Source organism: Argiope bruennichi, chromosome 2 (assembly GCF_947563725.1).
Source record: "Argiope bruennichi chromosome 2, qqArgBrue1.1, whole genome shotgun sequence".
Classification (NCBI taxonomy): domain Eukaryota; kingdom Metazoa; phylum Arthropoda; class Arachnida; order Araneae; family Araneidae; genus Argiope; species Argiope bruennichi.
Window position 1 is genome coordinate 139,695,916 of NC_079152.1, and position 27,505 is coordinate 139,723,420.

Below are 27,505 nucleotides of genomic sequence, written 5' to 3' on the forward strand. Positions count from 1 at the left end.
CGATTGAAATAATCCGCCGAAAAATTTTAACCCTAGCCTCATTACTGTTGGGAGAAAAAAAAAACTGAAGCCTTTCTCGTTTGGCGCTGGGGATAATGGAAGATTTTTTTGGCGGAAAAGTTGGCGGTGGGGAAAATGGAAAATTTTTTTGGCGGGAAAGTTAGTTTTTAATTAATAATTAAAATTCTAATGAAAAATTCGAAAAAAGAAACCCCAGGTGCACATTCCCAACCTCCAAGGTATACATGTACCAAATTTGGTAGATGTATGTTAAACGGTCTGGCCTGTAGAGCGCCAACACACACACACACACACACACATTGAGCTTTATTATAAGTATAGATATAGATATATAGATATAGATATAGATTTAGCATATTGTCTGTAAAATAATTCCCTGAATACGCATTTTTATTTTTAGAGCATTTCAAGAGAAATATATCTTTTTCAATTACTCTATCACAAAAATTTAATCCACGATGTTCTAATAAAATCTCTTTTAAAATAAGTATTTTAAAAACTGAGTTTGATTTTAATTTTAAGTATTTAATAAAATCATTATATACTTAGAGATAAAATAAATGATATTAATAGGATAAAAAAGAATTTAAATATTACTGGGGAAATGATTTTATTTAATATTTCATTTTTAAATGAATTCCAGTAAAAAAATTCCGAAATATACATTTACTACATTATTATTAAGTAAATCAACATTTTATTTTGTCATAAATACAAAAAGTTAATTTATGTAATAAAAGTAATTCTGAATGTAATTTATGTTTTTTTTTTTTTTTTTTTTACTAAAGCAAACTTCAAATCAAATAAATTCTGATCATTTCTAAAGAAATGTAACTTATTTTAGAGGAAATTCTAGTTTTCTTTGTTCTTTTATTTTCAGATTGATTGTCAAATGAAACAACCAGTGGATAGAGACTAGTAGTTCGCACTAGAAATTCAGTAATTAAACAGTTTCATACCGCAACTTAAAGGACATATTAGAACGCACTTTATCTACGCTTCCGTTACAGAAGCTTTTAAAGAAGAGGGTTTGTGTAATTATAAAAAGTGTAAACAAGCAACGGCAGAAAACAGTCAAAGCTATACCTTCGGTCTATAAATATCATTTCACCACCAGATGAGTTTTGAATCTTTTTACTGTCTTGCATACGAAGTACAAAAAAAAAAATATTGCAATCGTCACTAAATTCGAAATGCTCTTTTATCGAAAAGAAAGGCAAAGCTAAATATTTGAGAAATTTATCGTCTCAGATAATTAGCTTTCTAGTATTTTCTCGAGGTATGGATTGTTTATTCCAGTTTTTAAAAAACTTAAGATAAATGCAATTACCTTTATCGAGGTAATTTCACAAATAGAAGATAAATGCTGTTACAATTTGGCAGAATAAGATGAACAGTTTCTTCACTTCTTATGAAGAGGAAAGATGATGCCAACCTTGTATCCAATTATAAGCAATTGTTAATCACAAACTGAGTTTCTGATATTCAATCTGCCGTTTTTTACTCAGAATAAAGTCGCTTATTGTCTTATTAATCTTTTCTATGTTTCTATCCCCGAATCTCAGTAATTATTTAACAAAATGGTAGCAGAGGTTTTATTGTTTTATTTAAATGCATCTCATTTTCTGAAAAAAAACTGTTAAACTATTCATGCAGATGAGAATAATCCTATTATGAAATGACAAGCACAATTTCATTTTGCAAATTTTTTAGATCCTAAGATAAACATAGCTTTATTTAATTAATTTATTAAGTGAAATACAAACTGTTTTTATATCGGTAATTACGAAACAGATTTATTGTTTTGATTGTATAGCTCGTTTTGTCCATTTGCAGCATTTAAAATAATTAACGTAATTATAAACAATAAATAAGTAGCGACAAAGAACATTCAAAGTAATGATACTTTCGGTCTACAAGTATTCTTTCACTGCCATTCTGAGCCTTGAATCTTTTTACTTTCTTGTATACGAAGTGTAGTTAAAGTACATCGTAACCATCAAAAAAGTGGAATTCGAGATCTTGAAGAATCTCTACTTTTTAGACCTCTTCAAATTCGAAAAACTCATTTTTAGCTTTATATTATGTTTTGGCATTAAGAAAAGCTAGACCGAGCTAGAATTTTGAGATTTGAGTTAGACTGATGAAGTTTGGTATAGGGTCTTGGCACAAAATCTTTGACAACATTAAAATGATGATAAAAAAATTTTGCCTTTTTTTGGTTAGTAACTCCGAAGTTCGAATTTTCACTTCAATTAAATTCCTGTTTACTGATCTAATGAAATAATATGGTGAACTGAAAAAATACACCGCAATCCACATTAAAAGTAAAACATTATTAAAAAAAACCAATAACATTGGCAAACAAGCCAATGGCAGTTAGTTCCATTTAATAATTCATTCGATACAAAGAAAATAAAATGAGTGTATTCGAATGGATAGATATTCAGAAACAAATTATTATGTATTATTCTAGTTCCGAAATTAAATTTCTTTTCAATTTTTTCCCATATATTTGTTACTATAACATTTCTCCCATCAGAGATCCCGCTATTAGATCTCTCATCAGAGCGAATGAAAATAAGTTGCTTTTGGGCATCTATACAGAATAAAGGGTTAAAAAGATACATATGGGATGTGTCAGAACCATTTAAACGAATTTGAACACAGATTTAGAAAAAATTTCCCACAAGGAAAGGAGAATAATCCATTGAATAATAAAAATATGTGTTTGCTCAAGAAAGATTGTTAAAGCTAAATTTATATAATTCATAAAAAAAAACTTAAACGAATGTGTCACATGAAATGTTTGATCAAAGCAGTGCAGTTTTTAGCAATTCAATCATATGGATGTCTTTAAGGCTATTGTAATGATAACGGAGGGAAAAAACTTGCAAAATAAAGTGGAATAACTCTGAAAAAATAATAAAGAAAATAGAAATCTGCTATCGCAAATTTCAAGTTATCATGTGAGAACATTATTTTTAATGTTACGTGGTATCAATACGACAGAAAAACATCATGTTTCCTCATGACATATTTAGCAGTCACCAATATTTAGAAAAGCGGTGATTTTTGACGATCTCAAAATCAATCGCATTCTAACATTTTTTTTTCTCGAGGCCGAAGTTTTTTTCGTGAAAAGCCGGTTTTAAACAATCACATGAATATCAGATTACGCATGCGCCGATATTTAGAAAACGATGGGTTTTTCCTATCTCAAAATCGTTCGAGTTGCAAAACTTTATTTCGAGCGCTTAATTTTCTTTTTTTGCTAAAATAACTTTAATCTGGTTTGGAATGTTCACTTGACTATTGTATTGCGCAATCGTCACTTTCAGAAAAGCGATGTTTCCTTTTTTCCATCTGGAAATAATTTTTTTTTTCATCTATCTATATCTATCTCTCTCTCTCTCTCTCTCTCTCTCTATATATATATATATATATATATATATATATGCTTCTTCGGATAATAACTTCTTACGACCCTGCCCTTTATTGTGTATACAGGATTGGTACATGGCGGACATTCGAGGCAAGTTGTAACTTAATGTTTGCGATAAGTTGCCAAATGTGGCAACATTTTTTTAATCATTTTCTAATTATCCTAAAAGCGAAAAATTGATCTTCAAAAGCAAGAAATCGCCCATTTTCTGTCCGTGCATTTTGAGGCTTCAAAACCCTCAAATCCAAACAATGTCATGTTCTCATATGACATCCGCAGAAAACAAATGGACTTATGAAAAATAAAAATGTTATTCATGTTTTGTTTTTGTAGAATAAATAAATGAAGACAGTTCTGGAAATTACTTGATTTTTTTCTAGATATATTGTCTATACATTTTTTTCTCCTTGTCAAAACATAATTTAGTTAAAAAATGAAATGAGTTTATTATTATTAATTGAGAGAAGAAATCGTTCTGTAATTATTATGCTAATTCTTGCATGCTGAATTGTCAGCTGACAAACTTTAGAACAAGAAATAACAATGATGAGAAAAAGTTCCAAAAATCAATAGTCGTATCAGAAAGCCGAATTACAAATAATCACATTATTATTAAAGAAATGTATTCTGTTTCTTATAATCGATATTACGGAAAACATTGTTTGTGTTTCATTCCATCAGATGGCCCGATAATTATTGAATATGCGAAAAAATAGTCACTTACTTTTTCTGGATCTCCTCCAAATGCTCTTATATTGTGCTGAACCCACTGCAAGGCAACAATCATGTCCCAGAGCCCGTAATTGCCCTTAGCATCCTGAGGGGTTTGAGATAAAATGTCGAGAGCCATGAAGCCAAGAGCACCCAAACGATAGTTGAAGGACACAAATACTGCGTTGAGTCGTTTGGCAACCCTTCCAGATGGGCAGATACCTGGCTCATGACCGCTACCCCACTGCAAAAAGCCACCATGGATCCACACGAGGACTTCAAGACCTGCCTGAAAGTAGATCACAGGATCAACTGTTTGTAAAATATGAGAAGACATAACAACAGAACAATTAAACGCTGGAACAAATCTCATGAATGACATAAGTATGAAGTTTGATTAACGTTCTACGAAACTATTATACATAAAAAGTACAAGAGGTAATCCAATGCATGGGCATAAAAACACTGCAGTGCCCGCAGGCCTAATTTTGAGAAAATGATTTTGTGTTGTGTCAAAACCATATATTTATGCCTATCTATCTGTGTATTATACAATACTAACCCATCTTTTAAGAAGAGCAGATCGTCGAACATTTGTAGATTAATACTTCGGCTATAAACTCTTTTAGACAGATTTCTATAGGAAGGCTTCCTATTTCAAAGGTTCTCATAACAAGACTTCGGGAAAATTTCTGAAGTTCTTCACCGATCATGATCCCTAGAGCCTAAAACCACCCTTCGTTCAAAAGTTATGTATATATTATATATGTGTGTATAACTAGAATAATTTTGTTTGTATTTTAATTGGTTTGGAATACGTTGTTAGAAATATAAAAATCTTGGACGAGTTCGTAAATGGCCCATCTAGTTTAAAGGGGCTGGAAATGATGTGTGTGTGTGTGGGGTGTGTGTGTTGAAATTTTCATTTCGCTATAACTTTCTTAATATTGAAGATAGAAAAATAAATCCAATTAGCCAAATTTGTGCCTCATGAATGACAAACAACTTTAGCACTAAAAGTTTTTCGATAACTGGAATATCCTAGAAGTTGACGGCTGAAAAGGGATTTAAATGCTCTAATTTGGACTGTTTCTAACATCAATAAATTACATCAACAATGTTGCCAGATAGTGACTCAGATGTAAAGGAATCTACCTTTGCTTTCCAGCTTGCCGAGAGATTTTTTTTGCTTTTGCGTTTCGCCTCAGTAGTTTTCGATGGTTTATTTTAAAAATAACTTTTATTTTTTATATGCACGCGAAAGAAATATTTCCTTCTTAACACACTGATCGCCATAGAATTTTATATTTCCTCTTTCAGATTTACCCTAGGAGGATATAATTTAATTAACATTTCATTATTTTGGTGTAATTTTTAACAAAGTGTAACGTTTTTTTATATGTGGTGATATCGAATAATTTTACTACAAATAAGAGCATATATATATTTCTTTCAATAATATTCTGAGGTCAAATCGAACAATATGCAGAAGGGTCACATCGGTCGCTTTAAATAGTGAAATGCACAGAGAATCTTTCCTTCTTCTCGTCAGAGAATACCTCCCCCCCCCCCGAGCTAGGAATTTCTAATATTCCCTGTCAATTGAATGGCATACATGGAATGTTTTATTAAGGAATAAAATACCTAAGTTTGCATATAGTACACAAATTGTAGCACTAAAAGAAGGAGTGTTTAGCGGGTAATATGAGTTCCCGAATTTTTAGGAAGTTAATACAGCTTGATTGAATAAGGAGGCAAAAATTATTCTGGGCTTGGGTCTGGTGAAATCAAATCTATCTCTTGTTTTGATTTTAGACATTTTTTTCTCGCCATCTCGTTGATCCACCAGATTCGTAAGAGGTTGTGTATGGATTTGCAAAGATGAAAAAATGAAAGAAAAGGCAACTAGTGGCATCTGAAGTAGATCGCGGCAGATCTGAACGATAGTTCAAAGTTCAATCTACTTTGCCTATCGCCTATGAATCCACGGTGCTATTGAAATAACAAGATGTTGATCATCGGTGATCTTTATGGCAATCATTGCGTTAACTCATAAAGTTTAACTATATCTGTATTTTTTTTTTTTTGGAATGGATAAATTATTTAAATCAAAGACAATTGTAATTTCCTACTATCTGATATAGAAAAAAAACAAAAACAAACAAAAAAACAAAACAGAATCGGTATTAATTGGAAAAATTTGTATTTACATTAATGGAAATAATTTGAATTAAATAAAATATCTAATTTAAGTATATGTAAACACATTATTATAAATAGTACATACATAAATAAAAACAATTACGTCACTGTTCTGGCACACTTTTACGTTTACTTTATAGTTATCCAACAATAACAAATTTCCTAATAAACTTAACTTTATTAAACATTAAAAATAATCACAGACGAATATTCGTAAATAAAAATTCTAGAGACAATTTCATTTTAAAGATATTTTTATCGTTTTTTTTTCTTTCATCTAGTATAACGTAACATAAAAAAAAATTAAGAATAATTTTATTACCCTACTGTAAATGTAAAAGGATAGGACAAAGCTTTAATGCAAACATTAATTTGAAATGGGACAACAGAGAATAAGAGAAAAAAATATAAAAAGAATATGAAAAGGGAAAATAGAAAGGAATAGAATTGAAATATCAGACGAACGAGTGCGGGATATAACATAGCAAACGTCATATACGGCGGAACAATAACAGTATTGCTGTTTTGACGGGTTTGTGAAACATTCCTTGTTAACATAAACGCAGCTGGCAAATATCCAAAACAATTCAATAACTGTATGCGGCAGCACTGTTTTATAGGAAAAAAGGATTTTTCCCTTCTGGTAATACATGGGTGCAGGGAATGGGAAAATAAAGTAAAATAGGTAAATATGTGAATATTTTTTGAAAGCGAATTTTTTGATGGAGAGAGGAAATGCGGGCGATATAAATCAATCTGGAGAGAGATTGAATCGATGATATGTACTTATGTAAACATTGGAGGAAGCATTTGTTTTTATTCAACCAGACGGAACAAATATCGTCGTCTTCTAGTTGGAAAAAAAATTGGTAAGAACAGTTTTGAGATGAGATTGTCTATTTTTGTTTCCGTTTCAGATCAAGATATCTCTTTCTAAAATTAGTGAATCGTATTTTGCTGCAAATATATATTTTCAATTTTGAAAATTCTTCCGGATATTTCTGAGAGAGGGGGGGGGGGATTTGAATTTTCCATACTGAATAAAAAAAGCGACACATTTTTAAAATACGTAGCACCAACTTCATTTTGTATCAGTAGAATGCATGGTTTTTCTCGTTTTTTTATATTAAATCTTCTTGACACATCGGAAACCAAATGTCTTTACTATATATATATATATAGTTCTTCCTCTTCTTATATTTTTTGTTGAAATTTTAATAAAAATAAGTAAAATGAAATACTTATATTTCATTTGATTATATATATATACGAGGGGTGATCTAAAATAGTTTACAAGGCAAACGAAAAATGCTTTATTAACAAGAGACACAGGATACAAATGGTAATTGAGACACATGTGTGGTGGTCATTTCTCTACATAATTACCAATCCTGTTGAGGCATTTATTACACTGCTGGACCAATTTGTTTAACCCATCTTGGCAATAATCAGATCCCTGGCTATTGAGTCAGTTCTCGGCAACTTTTTGAACATCACCGTTTGATATGAACTTTGTTTCGGATAAGTGTTTCTACAATGCCGGGAAAAAGAAATAGTCACTGGGAACCAAATCGGGGCTGTATGGGGGAGAGGCTCCAGAACTCCCACCTAAACGTTTCCAGCAATCTCTCTGCCCGCTTCAAAGAATGACACCCTTTCGCCACCTGTTGTCTACTTATTGCTTTGTCCCCGTACACTTCAGCGATTTGTCTGTGAATGTCCGACAGGACACATTCTTGGCCCATAGAAATCGTATCACGGCTCACACCTCTGTGCGAGACCACTTCTCTAGACGTCTTGCCATTAATGCCGCTGTTTCAAGTCTCAGTACCAACACTATCTACTCGAACGACCGGTCTAAGACAACTAGGGCCATCTGTCAACAATATTCCCATCCACAATTTCTACATTCCAAGTACTGCTGCTTGTAAACTTTTTTTGGAACACCCCTCGTATATATATATATATATATATATATATATATATATATATATATATATATATATATATATATATATTGCAGTTGCATGGACGGAATGAAGTTTTTGAAATACTATGTACAGAGAAAATACGAAGCGACGATAAACTCTTTACATCGCTTTCTAACATGGGGAAGGCACGGTGTTGAAATCTGAGATCGGGATGAGATTTAGTATAAAGATAGTATGCATTTAAAATGTTTATTCATGAAAATATTAAAATGAAATGGCCAGTTAATTTCGAGAAAATAGTCCTTAAACTTTTGGTAAAGCTTATATACCGATAACCTGACTCCTGTACCGATGATCCCGATTTCATGGTTGTCTGGGAAACCGTCTCGTATGTTGAAGGTCAGGGTTCGAACCTGACTAGGGCTTTTTAATAACTTTTATTCAATTAAAAATTTACAAATACTCTTAATTAAAATGTTTTTAAATTTTTTCATCCAAAATAAATATTTATTATCGTAATACATAATAATAAAATTAATATTTTAATTAAAAAAATGCTAAATACAGATGCATTTTTAAACAAAATAAAATGATTTAAATTTAATTAACTATTTAGAGATAGTTTTAATTAATATGCTACTTATTTTTTGCAAGGATAAATTGCAAGGTAATTTAATATTAAAAAAAATAGTAATACATATAACTTAAATTATAAATACTCACATTGTAAAAAAAATTATTCAATATTTCTAAAAAATTATCCTATATAAATTTGCTTTCGATTATATACAAGAATCAGAATGCTAACTATAGTAAAAACATTGGAAACAAAATATATTTCGACATCTTGCACAACTGAAAATGATGGTTGTCCACAAGAACAAGGTTTCTTTAAGAGATCTTTGGGAAAACAAACTTTATTTCAACTATAAATATCTCTCTTTCATCAGAAAGTTGAGCAGCGTACCATGCATACCTTATCATCTTATTAAAAATTGATGATGACAATTGATTGAATTTTTACACTATCTTTGCAAGAATTTATTTCTTGATCATGTTCGATTAAATAAGAGTTTTGCATACGCTTAATACGCTTTGAACCATCTGTCTACGCATTCAATAAATTAATACCTGCTCTCTACTATTTCTTTTGATTACTGCGGTGTGCTTACATATTTAACAAATATCAGCTGCTCCTTTCATTTTTTGATATAAATAAAGTTTTGTTGAGTTAGAATTGATAATTCATTATTATTAAAATCCAAGAATTTAAAATTTAATTGTATGAAAATGAGACAATATCAATTATCTGTAGCCATTAATGTCACATTTTTAATTATTTTTCCTTTAAAAACATGAATTTATAATTTAAGTTTTAAAAAAATAAACATTTATCCATGTGTAAAAATAAGTAGCATATTAATTAAAACTATCTGTAAATAGTTAATTAAATTTAAATAATTTTATTTTCTTAAAGAATTGCATCAGTATTTATAATTTTTCTCGTTTAAAATTTTGACTTTATTATTATGTATTTCGATAATAAACATTTATTTTGGATGAAAATAATAATAAAAAAACATTAAATAAGAGTATTTGTAAATTTTTAATTGAATAATAGTTATTAAAAAAGAAAAAAAAAATCCTTGCCAGGTTCGAACCCTGACCTTCCGCATACGAGACGGTTACCTAGACAACCACGTCATCGGGATCATCGGGCCGGGAGTCAAATTATCAGTATATAAGCTTTACCAAAAGTTTGAGGACCATTTTCTCGAAATTGACTGGCCATTTCATTTTAATATTTTCATGAATAAACATTCTAAATCCATACTATCTTTATACTAAATCTCATACCGATCTCAGATTTCAACCCTGTTTCCTCCCCTTGTAAGAGCAAAGTGATATAAATTTTTTCCTTCATTTCTTTGCTGCATGTCAATTTAGGCAAGGGAATCTTAGGTTTCTTTAAATGATATATGTAAGTTTTAAGTATTTTTAAAGCAGGTCAGTTAAAAGCTTTATTTACTTAGTTGCTACTCCCATTGGGTGGCACCTCAGAAGTGAGGATGAGAAACTTCCGGTAAGCTGGTTGGATCTCGCCAGATGGTTTCGAAATGGTAAGGGTTGACTACTTTCTATCGATGAAGGGACATACTTCCCATTGGAAAGATTGCACCGTGACCGGTGATACCCCTTTGGACTCAATCACAGTTCCTGCCAATGTTGCTGTCGCGTCGCTCCGATCAAATCCCAGCCTAATTATAGACATTAATCCGAATTCCTATAATTAGGCTGGGCGCATTAGCCTTGTGTGGCCAGTTAGTTGCAAAATAATTGAGAATGAAAAAATTATAAATTCTAAGAATTCTAAAGTAACAAGATAATATTAATTGCGTTTCATTAATTGAAGTATAATCAAGCACAAGTGATAAGGTATATACATATCTCTTTGTGTTCACTTAATTCTTAGAAATTGATAAGTGCCCAGCCTTTGATGCAGTAATTTAGTATAAGAACGCGGTTGCTGGAAAGTTTGCAGTGGTAACAGATAAATAAAAAAATAATACATTCTCATAAAGTTCATAAAATAAGAATGATTGACCAAAAATAAGTCATTGAGAATTTAAAAATGAGAAACTTAATTGACTTATTTATTAAAAGACATGCCTCATAATGTGCACTGCTTAGGGCTGCAAAGTATCCAAATCCTCTAGTGAAGTAATAAGCGATATTTCAGTTACATACTTTCTAAAAAATAAAATAATATCATGCTATTTCATCTATTTGATGTTAAGATAAATGTCTATTCTATTTTATGCTGTATGAAATGTTTTGCATGAAGTAAATTCTAAGAACAAAAAAAAAAGTTACTTGAACATTTTTCATTTTAACGTCATTCAGAAGTTTCTCAATTTTCTTCCAAAAAATTCATTTCCTTGGAAATCACCCAAGCATATTGAAACTTCTTTCTGGATATAAGGAAAAAAAATTCTTTTCACAATGTCTTCACGACTGCGCAGCCTTTTGGGAATAAAACGCCATATAGCGTAAATCTGACAAAATGGCTACATGATCTTTATCATCTGGCACTTAGCCAAACTTCAGAAAAAAACCCCGTTTTTCTAAGGTTTTTTTTTTTTTTTTTTTTTTTAGAAACAGTATGACAGAAGAAAAAGACAATGATTAAAATACGGCTGAGTTTGTAAAAAAAAAAAAAAAAAAAAAGAAAAAGAAAAAAAAAGAAAATCTGTTGTCACTCTTTTTTACTCTTGAAAAAAATATTTGAACACTTTATCATGTAAAACATATTATCTTCAATTCACTGTCAAACATTTAAAGAGAATTTTCTGACAAGCAACAAATGAAGAAATGTTATGATTAATTATATAGATGTAAATCTAAATTTTGTGCATAACAATTTACTTATTCATTTTATGTGACATTTTACCACACGCGAAGTAAAGTAAAAAAAAAAAAAAGACTACTGCAAACTAAATTTTTTTATTTAAAGTAGTTTAGTTCCTGACGATAAAAATTGATTGTTCCAATGTTAAACCAACAAGTGATTATAATAACATATAGCTGATATTTGTTCTTTTTCTTATCTTTTTATCTTCATTTTCTTCATCATCTTGCACACTACGTAATTCAAATTTTTCATAAAATCTTAGAGCGACTTTGACTTATTTCCACCAGTAAAAGAATGAATGTTAAAATTTAACATTTTGCTATAAAAGGGCATTGACATGTTTTATTTACTTATTTATTGTGAGTGCTTGATTTTCAGACTGATAGCTCTGTTATTATAAGCGTCTTAATAGTACCATTATTGTTATTCATCATCGTTGTCTTTTTTTTTTTTTTTTTTTTTTTGCATTTTAAACATATATTTTTGCAATACCTTGACGAAATTTGCTAATAAATTCTGTCAAGATTATTAAGTCAGATTAGGAACTAAGCTAATTTGAAAACTATTCACATCTTAGGTCTTAACCTTCCCAATTTATAACAAAATTTTTCCACTTTAAGTTGTAAGGACAGTGAGTAAATCCATTTCAACTCGTTAACATTATTGAGAAAAGATTCATCTTACTGGCGATGTTTAATACATAATGTAATAAATCTGACAATGAAAAATGACAATATTAGAAGAAATGACCTCGTTACGATGTCAAATATGGTGAGAAAGTTTAAATAATAACCATTATTTATAGGCATTATATTTTATTCTAAAGAGATTTGTAAAAGTTTTATTCGACGAATTTTGTTGAAAGGTTATTCAATGTACTTTTAGAATATTTATATAATTATTTCAAAGAAATTGAGAATTCCCGACCACACTATCTGAACAATTCTATCTGCAATAAAAACAGATTTGAATAAAGTTCAATTATGTATTATACATTCAAATGACATATTACTATTCTATTTATTTCAATAAACCATTTATTTTACTAAAGTCATAGCATATTTTACCTGCTAAGTTCAATTTACACTACGATATTACAATGACTGCTTAAATTTGTAAATTTCCTTTCCTTTCACTTTTCAAGTATATTTCAGCAGAAGATTCTTAATTAAAAGGTTTGCTGTTTCATTCCTTGAATCACAATAAAATCCAATATTCCTGACATTTATTCCAAGTTTCGAATGTCCTCGAATATAAATTAACCAGCAAAAACTAGACTTGAATCGTAAAAGGTTGATTACAGTTGCCTTCGAGCAAACGAGACACATCGATCTCTATTTGTTTATAGAATTCTACTAACGAGCATTCAGGAATAGCAAAACACATTAAAAATCAGCGGAATTCCATTTGTAGGACTTTCCTAATTGAGTAAATGCTTCTTTTTGACTTGTTGCTCTAGTTGCCAATTTAAAAATTTAACACTCCAATAGACAAGTAAAGGAATCGTTAACATTTGTAAGTATCTTCCATTAACTTTATTTAGTAAGACATTTACTATCATAGAAATGTCTTTTACAAGAATTTAACACATGAAAATAATTTAACAGGATTTTATCTGATTTTTCCCAGAATTTCAGAATAAAATCTATCGAAGTGGCACCTCTTCGCGCACAATGTTTCAAATTCCATATGGGTATTTACTAATTATGATTTACAGTGTTGGAGATCGGATGCATTAAAAAATTCTCAGTCTTCAAATTCAAAACAGAAAACAAAATTTAAGTTATATTTTCATGTTAAAAATAGATCTGTCATGTACATAAAATGGAACGCTGAAATTTATAAGAATTCAACTATTGTTCTGGAAAAATCTTGTAACGATAATATATATTTGGTAAAAAACTGTATTGCACAAGAATTCTAAATCATTTATTAGTTCATCCTTTAATAGTTCAGTCGAATTATAATATAGAATATTGAAATCTAGGAAAAATACTTTGCAGTATTTGTAATGCTTAAAGTCATTAGTTTGGCCACTCACAATATACTAATATATTACATATCCAAGAATTGGATCGTATAAGGGATAGTGAAGGTTGAAGAAAAATTGAAGCATCGATTTTCTGCTTTCAAATAGAGGTCTAATTATGTTAGGAGTTAATAACATAATTGGGTCACGAGTAAATTAAATCTAAGATAAATTCGCAAAATTATTATTATTTTTTTTTCTAATTTGAGTAAAAATATTTACAATTTCATTCATTTCGTGTTATACAGGAGGGAATATCTGTTAAAAATTCCACACTAATGTCTGCATTATCTTTTTAAAAAATCGATTTTATCGAAAAATGATTATATACATTTTTCTATATATATTCAAATTCGCGGAATAGAAAAAAGAAACTATTCTGTCAACACTGCTCTATAATTACAAGTGATTCCTAAAAAGTCGTTGTTCAAAAGAGAGGAAATTAAATTTATATTTAGTATTTTGTTTCAGTTATTCTAATTTTAACAATAAGCGTTGAAAATGTCCAAATATAATAATCAAGACGAACTATTCACTTCACAAATCTTTTCAGAGTAATGACTTTCTGGAATTCGTTTGAAATTTTAGAAAAATTATTTTTTTCTCCTCGAATTCGGATAGAATAGAGAAGTACTTGCATTTTTTGACTTCTTTTTTGGGCGATTAAGTTTGAACTCTTCTGAAAAAAATAATATAACATAAGACATTTCTTTTTCCGTGTAATCTAGTGGAATTACAAAAAAATTTCTAAAATTAAAAAATATATATATATATTTTCAAAAATCGAAACTTTTAAATTTTACTTCTGTTTTGTTTGATCTAATTCAAATTATATATATTAATATCCAATCCCATTGATACTAATAGTCTCTTACTATTTTTTCATAACAAAAGTGTGAAAAGAGGAAGTATTGTTCGAAGATTTGAACTTGAAAATTTAATGAATTTCCGTGCTTCGGAGCTCTATAAGCACCCCTCAATAAAATCGATTCCTAGAATAGTTATGTTTATGAATAACTCAGAAGCGCTATGAGCTATATGGACGAAATCTGATATACACTCTTTACATTAAATCTATGGATTTCTATAGAATGTTGAACGATGGAAATCTACAAATAGATACATACATCTATAGATAGGAATTTACAGATAGATTTAAATTCCATTTAGAAGAAATTTGCCTGTCCTATTATAAGTTAACAAAATAACTATAAAAAAAGAAAGCTAGACAAATGAAATTTGTTACGCTGATTTAACGTCAAAAGTATCGATAACTATCAGATTTGGAGCTAAACCCGTCAAGTGGAGAACAGTCAACTAAAATTAGAAAGAGGTGTTCGATTTATTTTTGATTTTCAAAGTACGATTCAGCTAAACTATTAGTTCAATTTGAACATTTTCATTTATCAGTTGTTAATAATAATTTTGCAGAATTATTCTAAGCTGATAAAGACAGACAAAGAATTACATAATTTACTCACAGACATTCTGTAAAAATGTTTTTGATTTCCCATGAATATTAATAGTTCATGCATGAATATTAACAATTATATAAGATGTAACACTTAAATCTATTCGATACTGTATTTTAACATCTAAATTTTGCATGAGTATTAACCCTTTGCACTCGGAAAAGTAATTCGATGCATAATTATTCACCTAATAAAAAGATTCGTTTACTGCTCTGAAAAATAAATATGCATAATTAAGTCGAATTTCTTTGAAAAGTATAATCTATATCTTTTTACCATTTCGTAGGAGTTTTTAACAATCACAATTGAAAGATAAATAAATTAAACGTCAAAATGAAGCACCGTCTTGAAAAGTGAGTGAAAGTCACCATCCGAATAAAACGGTTAATAGTCGAATAAGACGTAAACACTGAAATCTGTCCGATATTTTATTTTAATATTTAGATGAGTATTTTAAAGAAATACAAAATTGTTATGAAAATATTAAATGTTTGCGATGTTAAATTTTTATTCAAGTGTATTTTAAATTAGTAGTTCAAAATTAATTTTTATTCAAGCTATGTTAAATAGCAATCGGTTTCATTTTATTATTTTAACTCTCTGACTTCCTGAAAATATGAAAGAGTGAAATCTCTATGGCTTTGATCTCAAAAGTACAATTAAATCAAATATTTAAGAAATTAATTCCAAGCATCGAGCGACACTGAACTGCAAAAAACCCAATCTGAATCGAAACAGGAGGTTGATTACACTTGCCTTCCAGCAAATGAGAAACATCGTTAACTTTGTTTACAGAATTGCGCTAACAAGCATTCGTCACTAAAAAAGGCGTAATTCGTTTTGCAAGACTCTCCTAATTGAATAAATATTTTCTTCTCGACTTGTTGCTCTTGTTACCAAATTCGTAATTTAACGCTCCAACAGTCAAGCCATGGAATCGTTAAAATTCGAAAAGCAAGTCGTGCACTAGCGTCATCCAGCAAGAGATTTATCATCGTAGAGGTGCTTTAACAGGAATTTAACACTTACAATGTGGCGCCACTGCATGATGAATGGACGGCTTTGCTAAGGCGACCGACAAAATTGATTGTTAGGCTATGATGGAAGTCTCGCTCTTGCTATTACTTAGGTTGATGAATTGTATCTGCAGGAGCAATTAACTTCTAAAGAAATCATAAGTCATTTAATTTTATTCTTAAGGCGAGGATAAGTTGAAAATAGGCATTTGTGTTTAAATGGAAGCAATTACATAAATTAAGCGACAATTTGAGTTAAAATGTTTGACAATGCTGATAATGACGATAGTTCTAGATACTTATTGCTTTATTTGGGATGAACGACATGATTTAGTTTTATATGAAGGCATTCAGTGAAAGAATAAATTTTTTTACGACTGTAGATAGTAGACATTATATGATCTCTTTTAATGAATTAAGAAATTTAGTTTCGCATTTTAAAATATTTTTATCATATTAACAATTAATTTTAGGTTAATTTTACATTAAACATTTTGAAAATGTTTTGTTTTTATTTACATATTATGACTCCAAACAGCCTATGCAGCCTCCAGCAGCCATATTTGTATACAATATTCCTGAAATAGGAGTTCAATATTTATAAATATTTTAATGACTAAGTGAACGTAATAAAATTTATAGGAACCTGATCATTTATACTTGATAAAGGTTTAACTTGGAAAGTAAAGTTTTGTAATAGACGAGCTTGCTGCCCTCATCCTGCCCAAAGGCCACAGGATATACAGCAATTTCTAGATTAAAGTGCAATGAAGTTGACCATTTCAAGGATAAAGCTGATTTTTAAGTTAAAATTTGTGAAAATGAGAATCAATATTTTTGAGAATATCTGAAATAATTACTTTGAAATTTATTTTTCACCCAATTATCTGCTATTATTTCTGTTATTTATTAATTATCTGCTATTTTTTCTCTAAATAAAGTTATCAAGATTTTTATTTCTGTATATTTATTGTATGCAAATATAAATCATGTTGTATAGAAGTGTATCATGATATTCTCGTATAATGAGAAATTTCCGTGTTTTTTCTCGTATTTTCTGCTGAAAATGTCTCAGACACTAGATGGAGATGATCTTAGATATTCATCTAAAGAATCCCTCTAGAGTAAAAGGATTATAGTAGACGTATATTTTCTTTCAAATTAAGTAGATTCTTGATTAATACATTTATATTTTCTTTTTGCAACACCTATAAAAATAAATCGAATTTCGTGGAATTTTGCTGAAATAGATTTCGAAATTTGTAATGACGATGAAAAAAGTATTGTAAGAAAAATTATTCTAACTAAAATTAAAAACAGTTTATACATAAAAAAATTTTGTGACATGAACAAGATGCCATTCAGCAATTTGTATAAAAAGAACATAAAAAATTTTCAGAGAAGTCTCTAAATGACCTCTGACGAACTGACGGAAAACATCCGCTTCCAGATAAATAAGAGTATTTCCTGAGAAGAAGAAAATCTGAATCAGAGAAGCAAGATTATAATGAATATGATTGTTTTTAATTCATGCATTTTCCATAATTCTCATAATTTACAAATATCTTCAATCGTGTGAAATGCAATTAAATTCCAGAAACTTGATTCACGTCCATCTCTTGTTATTAAAATACAGATTGTTCATAAAGGAATAAACCATTCTGAATATATGAATATAATTTCAGGGCTATTAGAAGAAAACAAAATAAAGTGCAATCCTGCTCTTCTTCAGAAATAAAAAAATAAAATAAAAGTGGAACGTTTAAATTCAATAGAGTTATAAGTGGTCAACATGAGTACCTCCAGAAATACGAAGAATATTCAGACGGTGAGAGGATTCATCCCGTACTTTTTTCTACTTGTGTAGTGTGACACTTAGAATGGGTGCAGATATGAGAATTTGGCGATAATTGGCAATACGGAGGGTCGTTAGACTGCTAGCTAGAAGGCTGCTAGCTTCACATTTGTGATTCATTTCTCGCTATTATGGATCTGCAACATTTCCTCCTCGAACAGTTCATTTCGGACTAAGGAAGTGAGTTTTGTAGATATTTTTATGGCTGTTGAATGGATGCCAAGAAAATGATCTCCCAGCCTTGGCAACCATTCTGAGATTTATAAATGTATTGAATTCAAACTTCCAACTGATAGTTTTAATTTTAGATGAACACCAAGGTCGTGCTTTTTTTGATAGCCCTTGCAAAGTTAGTATATTTATTTATGATCATCCTGTAACTCGCCTGATATTATGTGATTCTAACGCCATATCCGCAACCTTCCGCTAGCTAGGTTGTTATACATTTTATATATGATGGTGTTTTAAGCCTTGTTATTGAAATTTTGCTGTTAAGATGACATCAGAGTGTATTTTGCTAAATATTATTAAATTTATATACATAAAATGCTTATGGGGATGCAAAATTAGGCGAAAATTGTCAAACGCCATTTGGCAACAGCTCGTATTTTTCAATTTGTTTACATGGTTGATTCAGCGGAATATTGTGAGAAAAGCTAGTGGTTTGGAGTTTCATAGATAATACTATAAAATCAGTATAAATCGAGTAGTTTCGATAGAAAATTTAAATCGCTGAAAATGAGAAATCAGGGCAAACAAAAGTGTTGAAAAGGTAAAATATTATTATTAAAAATAAATAGATACATTCTTAAAAATTTCAAAATATTTCCTGCAACTTAATGTTTCAATTTTTAATTATGATTTTCTTACTATCCGATACAAATTTATTTTGAACATGATTGTGCATGATTTTGTATTTCCATTAAAATGTTAATTTTTATAAATATTTATATGAACAGGCACTGAATTTTCGAAGAATTTTTTTGCACGGTAATTGAAACATAATATGCATACCCAGTTTTCTTTTAATGTTTGACCGAAGTCCTTATCATCGATTTTATTTAACTCGCCCAAAAATTAAGACACCTGAAGCATTTCAAAGATTTTAAAATCTAATTAGAATATCTTTTTGAGAAAAGTGATTAGAATATACTTTTTTCTCCTTCAGATATTCATTTTATTGAATAATACTTTTTATAATGCTATTTCACTTGAATATACATGCATATTTTTGTGATAAAGCAATAAAAAGGAAATTTCATATTTTTGTCCATTTTTTTCTTATTTAAAAATCCACCGCCCCTTTAATATTATGACAACTAACTTTGATGAAATACAATTCACCAAAACAGCGAGTGGTAAATTGCATCTTGAATTTTAACACACGCACTCGCGCGCACGCACACACACACACACACACACACACACACACACACACACACACACACACACACACACACACACACACACACACACACACACACACATTTTTTAACTTTAGAAATAGATGACTTTGTTCTTAATAATTGATGAAAAATTACTTTAACAGTTCATGCAATTATTTCTGACAGAAATGCATCACTATATTGCAAGCGAGTTGGGAAAGTATCACAACATTTTTCTTAGGGTTGGTTAGCGGAGCCAGCAGTGGGTGCTCAAGTAAAGATTAATACTTCTGATTCTGTAGTTAGGAATTTTTCGTTTCTTGGTTACTATATTAATGATTACTTAGTTACCTCTTAAATTCTTATCAGTAAAATGAACTCAAATATGATGATATTTTTGACACTTTTTAATACAATCATTTGTAAATGCATTTATCTAAACCCTTTTTTCAAATTAACTTATTCCTTTATTCGTTAAGGAAAAGAATGTTAAAAGAGAAGGCAGAAAACTGATAGTTAATTAACGGTTTATTCTAATTAAGAAAAACAAGATTTTTACCAAGTGCATTAATGATCATTCCGTAGAAATACACTCACTGGTACATCAGTTGCCAACACCGATTTTGTATATTAATGAAACAAAGAAAAATTCTTGATCAAAGAGAAGATAATATTTTTGATCTTTTATATTAAATAATATATCAGCTTGAAGTTCAAAACAAGAGCTGCAGAAAGAATGCTAACTGTGGATACAAACATAAATAAAGGACCATTAAAATGTATCATTCAAAAATCTCTGGATCTGGAAAGTGTACTTAGGATTTTACTGAGAAATTGGATCCTCCATAATTTTCCTACTTTCTCACAGTTTGAAGCCTTATTCTAATTTCTTCTTCTTTTTTATACTAATACTAATGCTGCTACTAGTTTTAATAAAAAAAATTAATAACTTTTAAATTCTACATGAGAATTTGAAGTTTAATAGCGACTGAATTTTTAAATGACTCCAGTCAGCTACAGTTAATATGTGCAAGGTACAACAATAGGTGAAGGTAAAGAACATTCGAATTCATGCACTCTTTTTATATGCTTAGGTGAAATAGAGTTGCAAAATATATTCGTATATTTTATGCTTAAATGATACTCACTTTCTCAAATCAGGAAAAACAAACGAACTATAATCACACCTTGTTCAGTCACCCTGAGAAATGTTTTTTTCAATTTGCGTAATCACAGTTATTCCCGTTTGTCGACACTTTCACACTAGCAAAAATTCCAAAGAATTCAAATCGAAAGTCTGATTAGAACAAGTGATAAAAATCATCCCAAGAGGAACATCCCCGGCAGAACACCTATTCCCTCGAAAATTCCCGCCTGACACGCCATGAATTTCTCACGAGGAGACGTGGTGTATCAATAGCCCTCCTAATAATTCACACGATCGATTCGCTGCTGTGCTTTTAAAGTTCGCCCCGGCCCATGTTTATGCCCGTGTCACTCCACTTAAGGCCCGGTGTAGTGGCCAGAAAAATGATCCGTCCCGGGGAGGAATAATAAATGACTTGATTTGAATACAATACGGAGGGCAGCCTGATTAATGGCAGAGCGCTCCGCCGGGCAAACTTTTATACGAGTTAATTCATCTTTCGGGAATAATTCGGGCACATAACCAAGACCGCGGGGTTTAGGCGGTTGGAAAATCATTTCGAAGGCGGAGGGTCTCCATTATGTCCCGTCGCTGGGAAGACGCGGAGGCAAAATTAAAATGCTTTGAAGTTTATCTTTTGATCAGTAAAGTGGAAAAGGTTTATTAGGCCGTGGAGTTTGGATCTGTAATAAGTCGTGCAGCTGAATCTGATGAGGTTTGGAGTTGTTTGGGCTTCCGGCGCGAGCGTAGATTAATCGAGAAGCTGGGATGGCGAACCTTTTTAGGGAAGAGCTGGGATTGTTTTTTATGTTTTGTTAGTAAAACCAATGCACCGAGAAATTATTAAAGGAAAGAGTCATTTTATATGTAGAATGGATGGAACAGAAGATTTCACTTTAATTTGCAAAAAGAGGGAGGATGTGAGATTTGCTGAAGAGATAATTATGGATGTTGCAGAATATATAGAAGTTGAGATTGGAAATTATATTTGAATGAGTAGGCATTAGACAAAGAAAAACAAAAATGGAGATTTTTATTTTCCTATTCTTCGTTAAAACGAGAAAAGATCTTCTATAGAATAGTAAGAGAATGAAAATATTTTACTAATATTAATTAATATATAAAAATCTAATCAATTTATTAACCAACTCATTAATGAATATATTTTTGAGTTTTATTCCTTTGAATAGATTCAAACAGATAAAATATAAATAAAAGAATAAAGATAAATAATTGAAAAAATAATATGAGGAAAAAGGAATAATATCTTAAATAAAAATTTCTTTCACATAAATCACAATTTTAATTGCCGATAGAAAAATAATGTCAACTGTTTAAAAGATACGTATTTATTCTGAAGTAATATAAAAACGAATGCAAACTTTCATCCTAGGATCCATTTAATGAACTGAAAAGGTTCAATTAGAATTAATATAATAATTACTTAATGATATTTGACTTAAAGTATTTTTTTTATTCGTTAGTTTCAATTTTTTTTGTAATTATGATTTTTTTATTATAAACTTTCTTTCTAAAATATTTTTTTCCTTTATGATATATTAAAAATATTTCTAATAGTATCTTCTTTATACAATACTAACAATATTACTAGCTTTCCTTTAGCATCACCATCGACCGGCAGTTGTGCTGTCCTGCCAACACGAAAAGAGGTAGGTTCTTGTGCTTTTGTATTAACTTTTCCTCTTTTAATGATCACATTTTTCTTTGAATTTTTGATTTCCATTTACGTTGGTCTTTTGGAATGAAAGTATTTATCATTTCGCATTATTAGCCTGCAGTGCCTTTTATGTGGTTTCCTTTGATTTCATTCAGTGATGAAGCATCAATGAGTAGAGTAGTAGTGAGTCGGCAGTTGGATACAGCTAAAGCGATGAGAAAGTGGAGAATTGTAGAAGTTTGGAAAGACCGTGGAGAGTAGATACGTAGATTTCTTCCTCCTGCTGAATTCTGTCAGGCCGCTTTGTGTGCTGTGGTTGTTATTACTACCGATTACTACTTGTGGGCTGTGCTGATGTAATGTGGTGTAATGTGCTGATGTGTGTTCGTCTCGGCTGTGCATTTTTTTTGTCTGGGTATTTGTTTTTTCGTGTTTAATAGAAGTCGTCGTTCATTATTGAAGCCTGCTGATTGCTTTCACACCATACACCCACTACAAGCGAACCCAGTTACTTTACGGACTTAGTGGAATTGAAGTTCCGTAACACTATATTAGATTCCAGTCAGTTTAAATTTACGATATGGAATAAGATCAAGCATTATTTTAATAAAGTGATCGACAATGGAAAACATAGTATCATGTACAGTGCTCAATAACTATTCACTCGTATTATCTGATAGATCTCGCCATGGTATTCAAACTATCTCAGTATATTCTTTGTGATGAAACAAGCTAAAGTTTTAAAAGAAGTTGTGACTCAGTCATTTGTACTGATAAATGATTATAAAAGGATATCTTTATTTATTCCTTTCAGTTACCAAAATATGAGTTATTAAAATATGGTTAAGAAAACATAAAATGTTCATAAATCAATAAACACTCATATAGTTAATCTTCTCAACCAAATGACATATATACGAGTGATTGGCATTCATCAGTTATTCGAATTTTTTAAACTACAATCAACATTAAGTTCAGTCATTTAAAAAAACATTTCAAGAAATTAGAATATATGTATAAAAATTATTCCGAAACAAAGGTGAAAAAATTTCAACCTGTGGAAATATTTATATAATTGCGATTAATTAATAATTTAAATTAAAACTTATTCTTGGCATTCTAAGTAATAATCCAGCAATAATTGCCGAGTGTCTTCTTAGATTCTATTTAACTAAAGCTCACATCGTTAATTATAAACTTCAATTTTTCGACATTAAAGAATATAAAACAACAAAAGGGTTCAATTTTAAAATAATAGAACAGTAAATGAAAAAAAAAATTGATAAAATCTTTATTCTCATGTACATTTTTTTTCTTTTAACTATTGTTTCTTTAACTATTGTTTGTAATTATTCTGTTACCTTTTTAAGTTCGAATACATGTAGTTACTGTATTCGCTCAGCTTACTTCTCTCAGCTTTGTATTTCTTTAAATATGAGGTATTTTATTTAATAGGATACATTTATATCAACACGAGCAGAAGCGGCGGTAGCAGAGTGGCAAGGAGGGAAATTGCCCCCCTGTCGGCAGCCTCTTGCCCCCCACCCCCCGTCGGCGAGCTATTGAGAGTTTCGTCGGCAAAAGTGTTCATCATTTCAGGATGATTGTAGAGAGTTGCACATTATCGAATATGATTATTTAAAATTCACTTTAGTTAATATACTGTAAACAGTCGAAGTATCACAAGTAACGGTTAAAGTATTTTGATTCTATTCGGCAAAATAATCAATAGGGTGGTAGGCCAATAATATAGCGTATTTTGCGGATAATTTTTGATAGACCGAGTTAAGAACTGAATGCAATGGGTGTCGAAGATGTTAAATTCGCATATTTTCAGACATCGGATTCAAATGTCGTTCATTAAGCTTATAATTTGTACTACTTTTGGCAATATAACCGACAAGGTAACAAGTGAATAAGATATCAACAAGGGGATATTCTCATTTTGCTGATGTAATTTTTGTTCGGCCGACTATGAACTCAATGCGGTGAATGCCGAAGACGTTAAATCTGCAGATTTTCAGACATTTGATTGAAATGTCGTTCATTTAGCTTATAATTTACACTAGATTTGGCAATGTATCCGACAAGTGAATAAGATATCGCATTGTGCCGACAATTTTTGGACGATCAACTGTGAATTGCATGTGACGAATGTCGAAAATTCTATCCACTGATTTTCAGACATTTGATTCAAATGTCGTTCATCAAGCTTTTAATTTGCACTAGTTTTGGCAATATAACCGACAAGGTAACAAGTGAATAAGACATATGATATATCCCCCTTTTGTCAAAAAGTTTTGATCGGTCGACTAAGAATTCAATGCGAATGGTTGTCGACGACTCCAAATTCTCAGTCATTTTATTTAAATGTCATAATGTTCATTCAGCATTTAATTTATACTAAATTTAGTAGAATAATCAATAAGCTGGCAAATGAAAACGTCACATTTTTTCTGACTAATATTTGTCCTTCCGATAAGATTTTATCACAGATTATGGAATCACTTCGATTACCTTCAGTGGAATTATTAGAGAAATTGATGCTTTTATATTATTCATGAATAAGACGATAGAGTTGTTTTCTATAATTCATCATTCAAATTCAAGTTCTAAAATGAATCATCATCTTATTTATAAAATTGTTACTTCCGCAGTAACGAACTGGTAAATTTATTTCATTCATTTCACTATGAGAATGGTCTGACTAAAATCTGCTTAAAGGTTAAACTATATTTAATAAAACACTCTTTTCTTTTGACATTCTTGTGAAAATGCATGCTAAAACCCCTTAACATACGGATTTACTTAATTTCCTAATTAGACGACAGATCTTATTTGGGACAAGTATTGTTATTTTAATCCTTAGAATAATATAAGGGCATTTGAGGTAATGATGCATTTTTAAGTGATTTTTGCATTTTAAATTACTTAATGCTTTCACTTAATTTCAGATTTAAAATTTAAAATTCAATAATTCCATAAGCGAGTCAGATTTGCCATTGTATACAAAGGGGTTAAGAAAAACCAATTCATGCAACTGAGGGGATAAAACTCATGGTTTTGGGTAGAATGTTAGTTTGCAATAACTTCGAATTAAAAAAGTACTTAATCACAAGAACGCGTTCCTAAAAATGAAGATAGAGAAGTTCATATTCAAGATCTAATTGTTTTTTTAATAAAATGCGTTGGTTTTTTAAGTCTAAATATATATTGAAAAATAAATACATGGGGAATCTAATGTTTAAACAGTCATAAAAATTTCATAAGAATGTTTTTCATATCTTATATAAAATAGTAAGTTTATACATAAATTTAGAAAATATTTTCTCCAGCCTTCTTAAGAAATAACATCACTGTATCTTTTCCGCATTCTATATTGTTCGTGTCCGAACTATAGTCAATTTTTGTTGAGTACGCACACTTATTCTCCTCAGATTCGAAACACCTCTGCTCGTTGTCGCAATCCTTATTTAACAAATATTTTAAGTAGGAAACTGCGCTGAAAAATCAATGTTTTGGTGAAAACATCGAATATTTATTAATTATTATACTGAATTTCTGAAAAAGTTTCTTTTACAAAACTTTTTTCTTTCAACATGCATTTCATATAGATTCCAAGATAAGAACATACATTTGTTCATTTAGAATGAACAAATGCATGTTCTTATGCATTTGCTTGCAGGAACATAGAATGCTATTCTGGCGCAATCTGTGTTCCTATCTATATACTACAACCTAGAATAAAATATAACCATGTTTTTTCAAAAATTAAATCTCAGTGCCATTAAATTCTAAGAGTCTCATAAAAAATAAGCTCAAATATTAGCAATAGTTTGACAGTCAGTAAAAGAAACTGAGAACAACATATTTTTTACAAATATCTTTGCAAATTTTTAAAAATGAAAGAATGGGTCAATATCTGGATAAAAAAGAAGCTAAATAATTCTTTATTTTCTTTAATCAATTGTAAAATTAATTATTATGAGTTATTTTGAAGCCAAATTAGAGATATTGTGCTTGCCCCCCTGTCGGATTTGTCCCTCCTCCCCGTCGGCAAATCTCTGCCGCCGCCTCTGAACACGTGTATCAATACGCCAAGCGCAAAAATTTATTTGATTTCAACACTGCACTATTTTATGAGAATGAGAATGGGTTCAAATATTCATGGAATGGCACAATCCTGCGCAGCACATCAAAAGCAATATAAAGCATTTTTTGAAATTTTAGTGAATTCAATGATACTTTTCAGCTAAACAAGTTAGTTCAGAATAGCGAAATAGTATGATTAACAATATGGAAACTTAGTTACTACTACATTTTGTACTCATTAAAAAATGATGAATCTCTTATTTTTCAGTGGAATGATTATTAGCATTAGCTATTATTATTTTTTATATATTTTTAATTGAAAGAATATCCTGGTAATAAAATGAAATAGAAAATAAAAATGGTATAAAACTACTCATGTATGTAAATAATGATTCACATAACAACGTAAAAAAAAATATTATCACAGGAGAAAAAAAATACAGAACAAATATTATAACTAAAACCTCCGTTTTAATTAATTTATCTTTATAAAACTTTTGATATAAAAATACATACGTTTTAACGACTAAGAATGAAATCTTTAAATAAATACTTCTTTCTTAGAAAGAAATAATAATATCATCAAAATAAAATTTCCCGAAAAAAATCCTAAACAGGAAATTTTTAATTGTCTTCTCCTTAAAAAGGAAATGGAAAATAAAAAAGCTTTTGCTCTTCGTTAGAAAAAGACCAAAGGATGAACACGCATTGTAAAAATAGATAAGATCCGCAAAATCATATTTATTTGTTTATGTAAATAAACTGTTATAGATTTCCAAATTTTTTTACTGATAGTGAGAGTGTCAATAGAACATAAATATACATTCATAAGCATATGAAAATAATACAATTAGGTACGGGAATTGATAATTTCTACTGTTGTCATATTTATTTCACATTTTTATCACTACTTAATACAGTTACAGTAATTGAACCAATACTTTTTCGTTTACTCTTTTATACCTTTATTTTATATTAAGTAACTATCCACTTTTGGCCACCAGCCGACTTGCCGATCTTAATGCTAGTTAAAAATTTTAGTTAAATATTTTAAGTAATTTGTCTTTAATAGCTTCTTCATCAAAATATTTTTGTTTCAAATTTTGATT

At 30.0% G+C, this 27,505-nt stretch overlaps 1 protein-coding gene across 1 annotated transcript in view; it reads right to left on the minus strand.

Moving 5' to 3' along the window:
- The window catches only part of LOC129958958 (carboxylesterase-like), a 502,035-nt gene that overhangs the window by 164,376 nt on the left and 310,154 nt on the right, over positions 1–27,505 (minus strand). Inside the window, exon 6 of the mRNA XM_056071717.1 lies at positions 4,191–4,466. Within this exon, the coding sequence (XP_055927692.1) occupies positions 4,191–4,466 (276 nt within the window). The remainder of the gene's footprint in view (positions 1–4,190; positions 4,467–27,505) is intronic.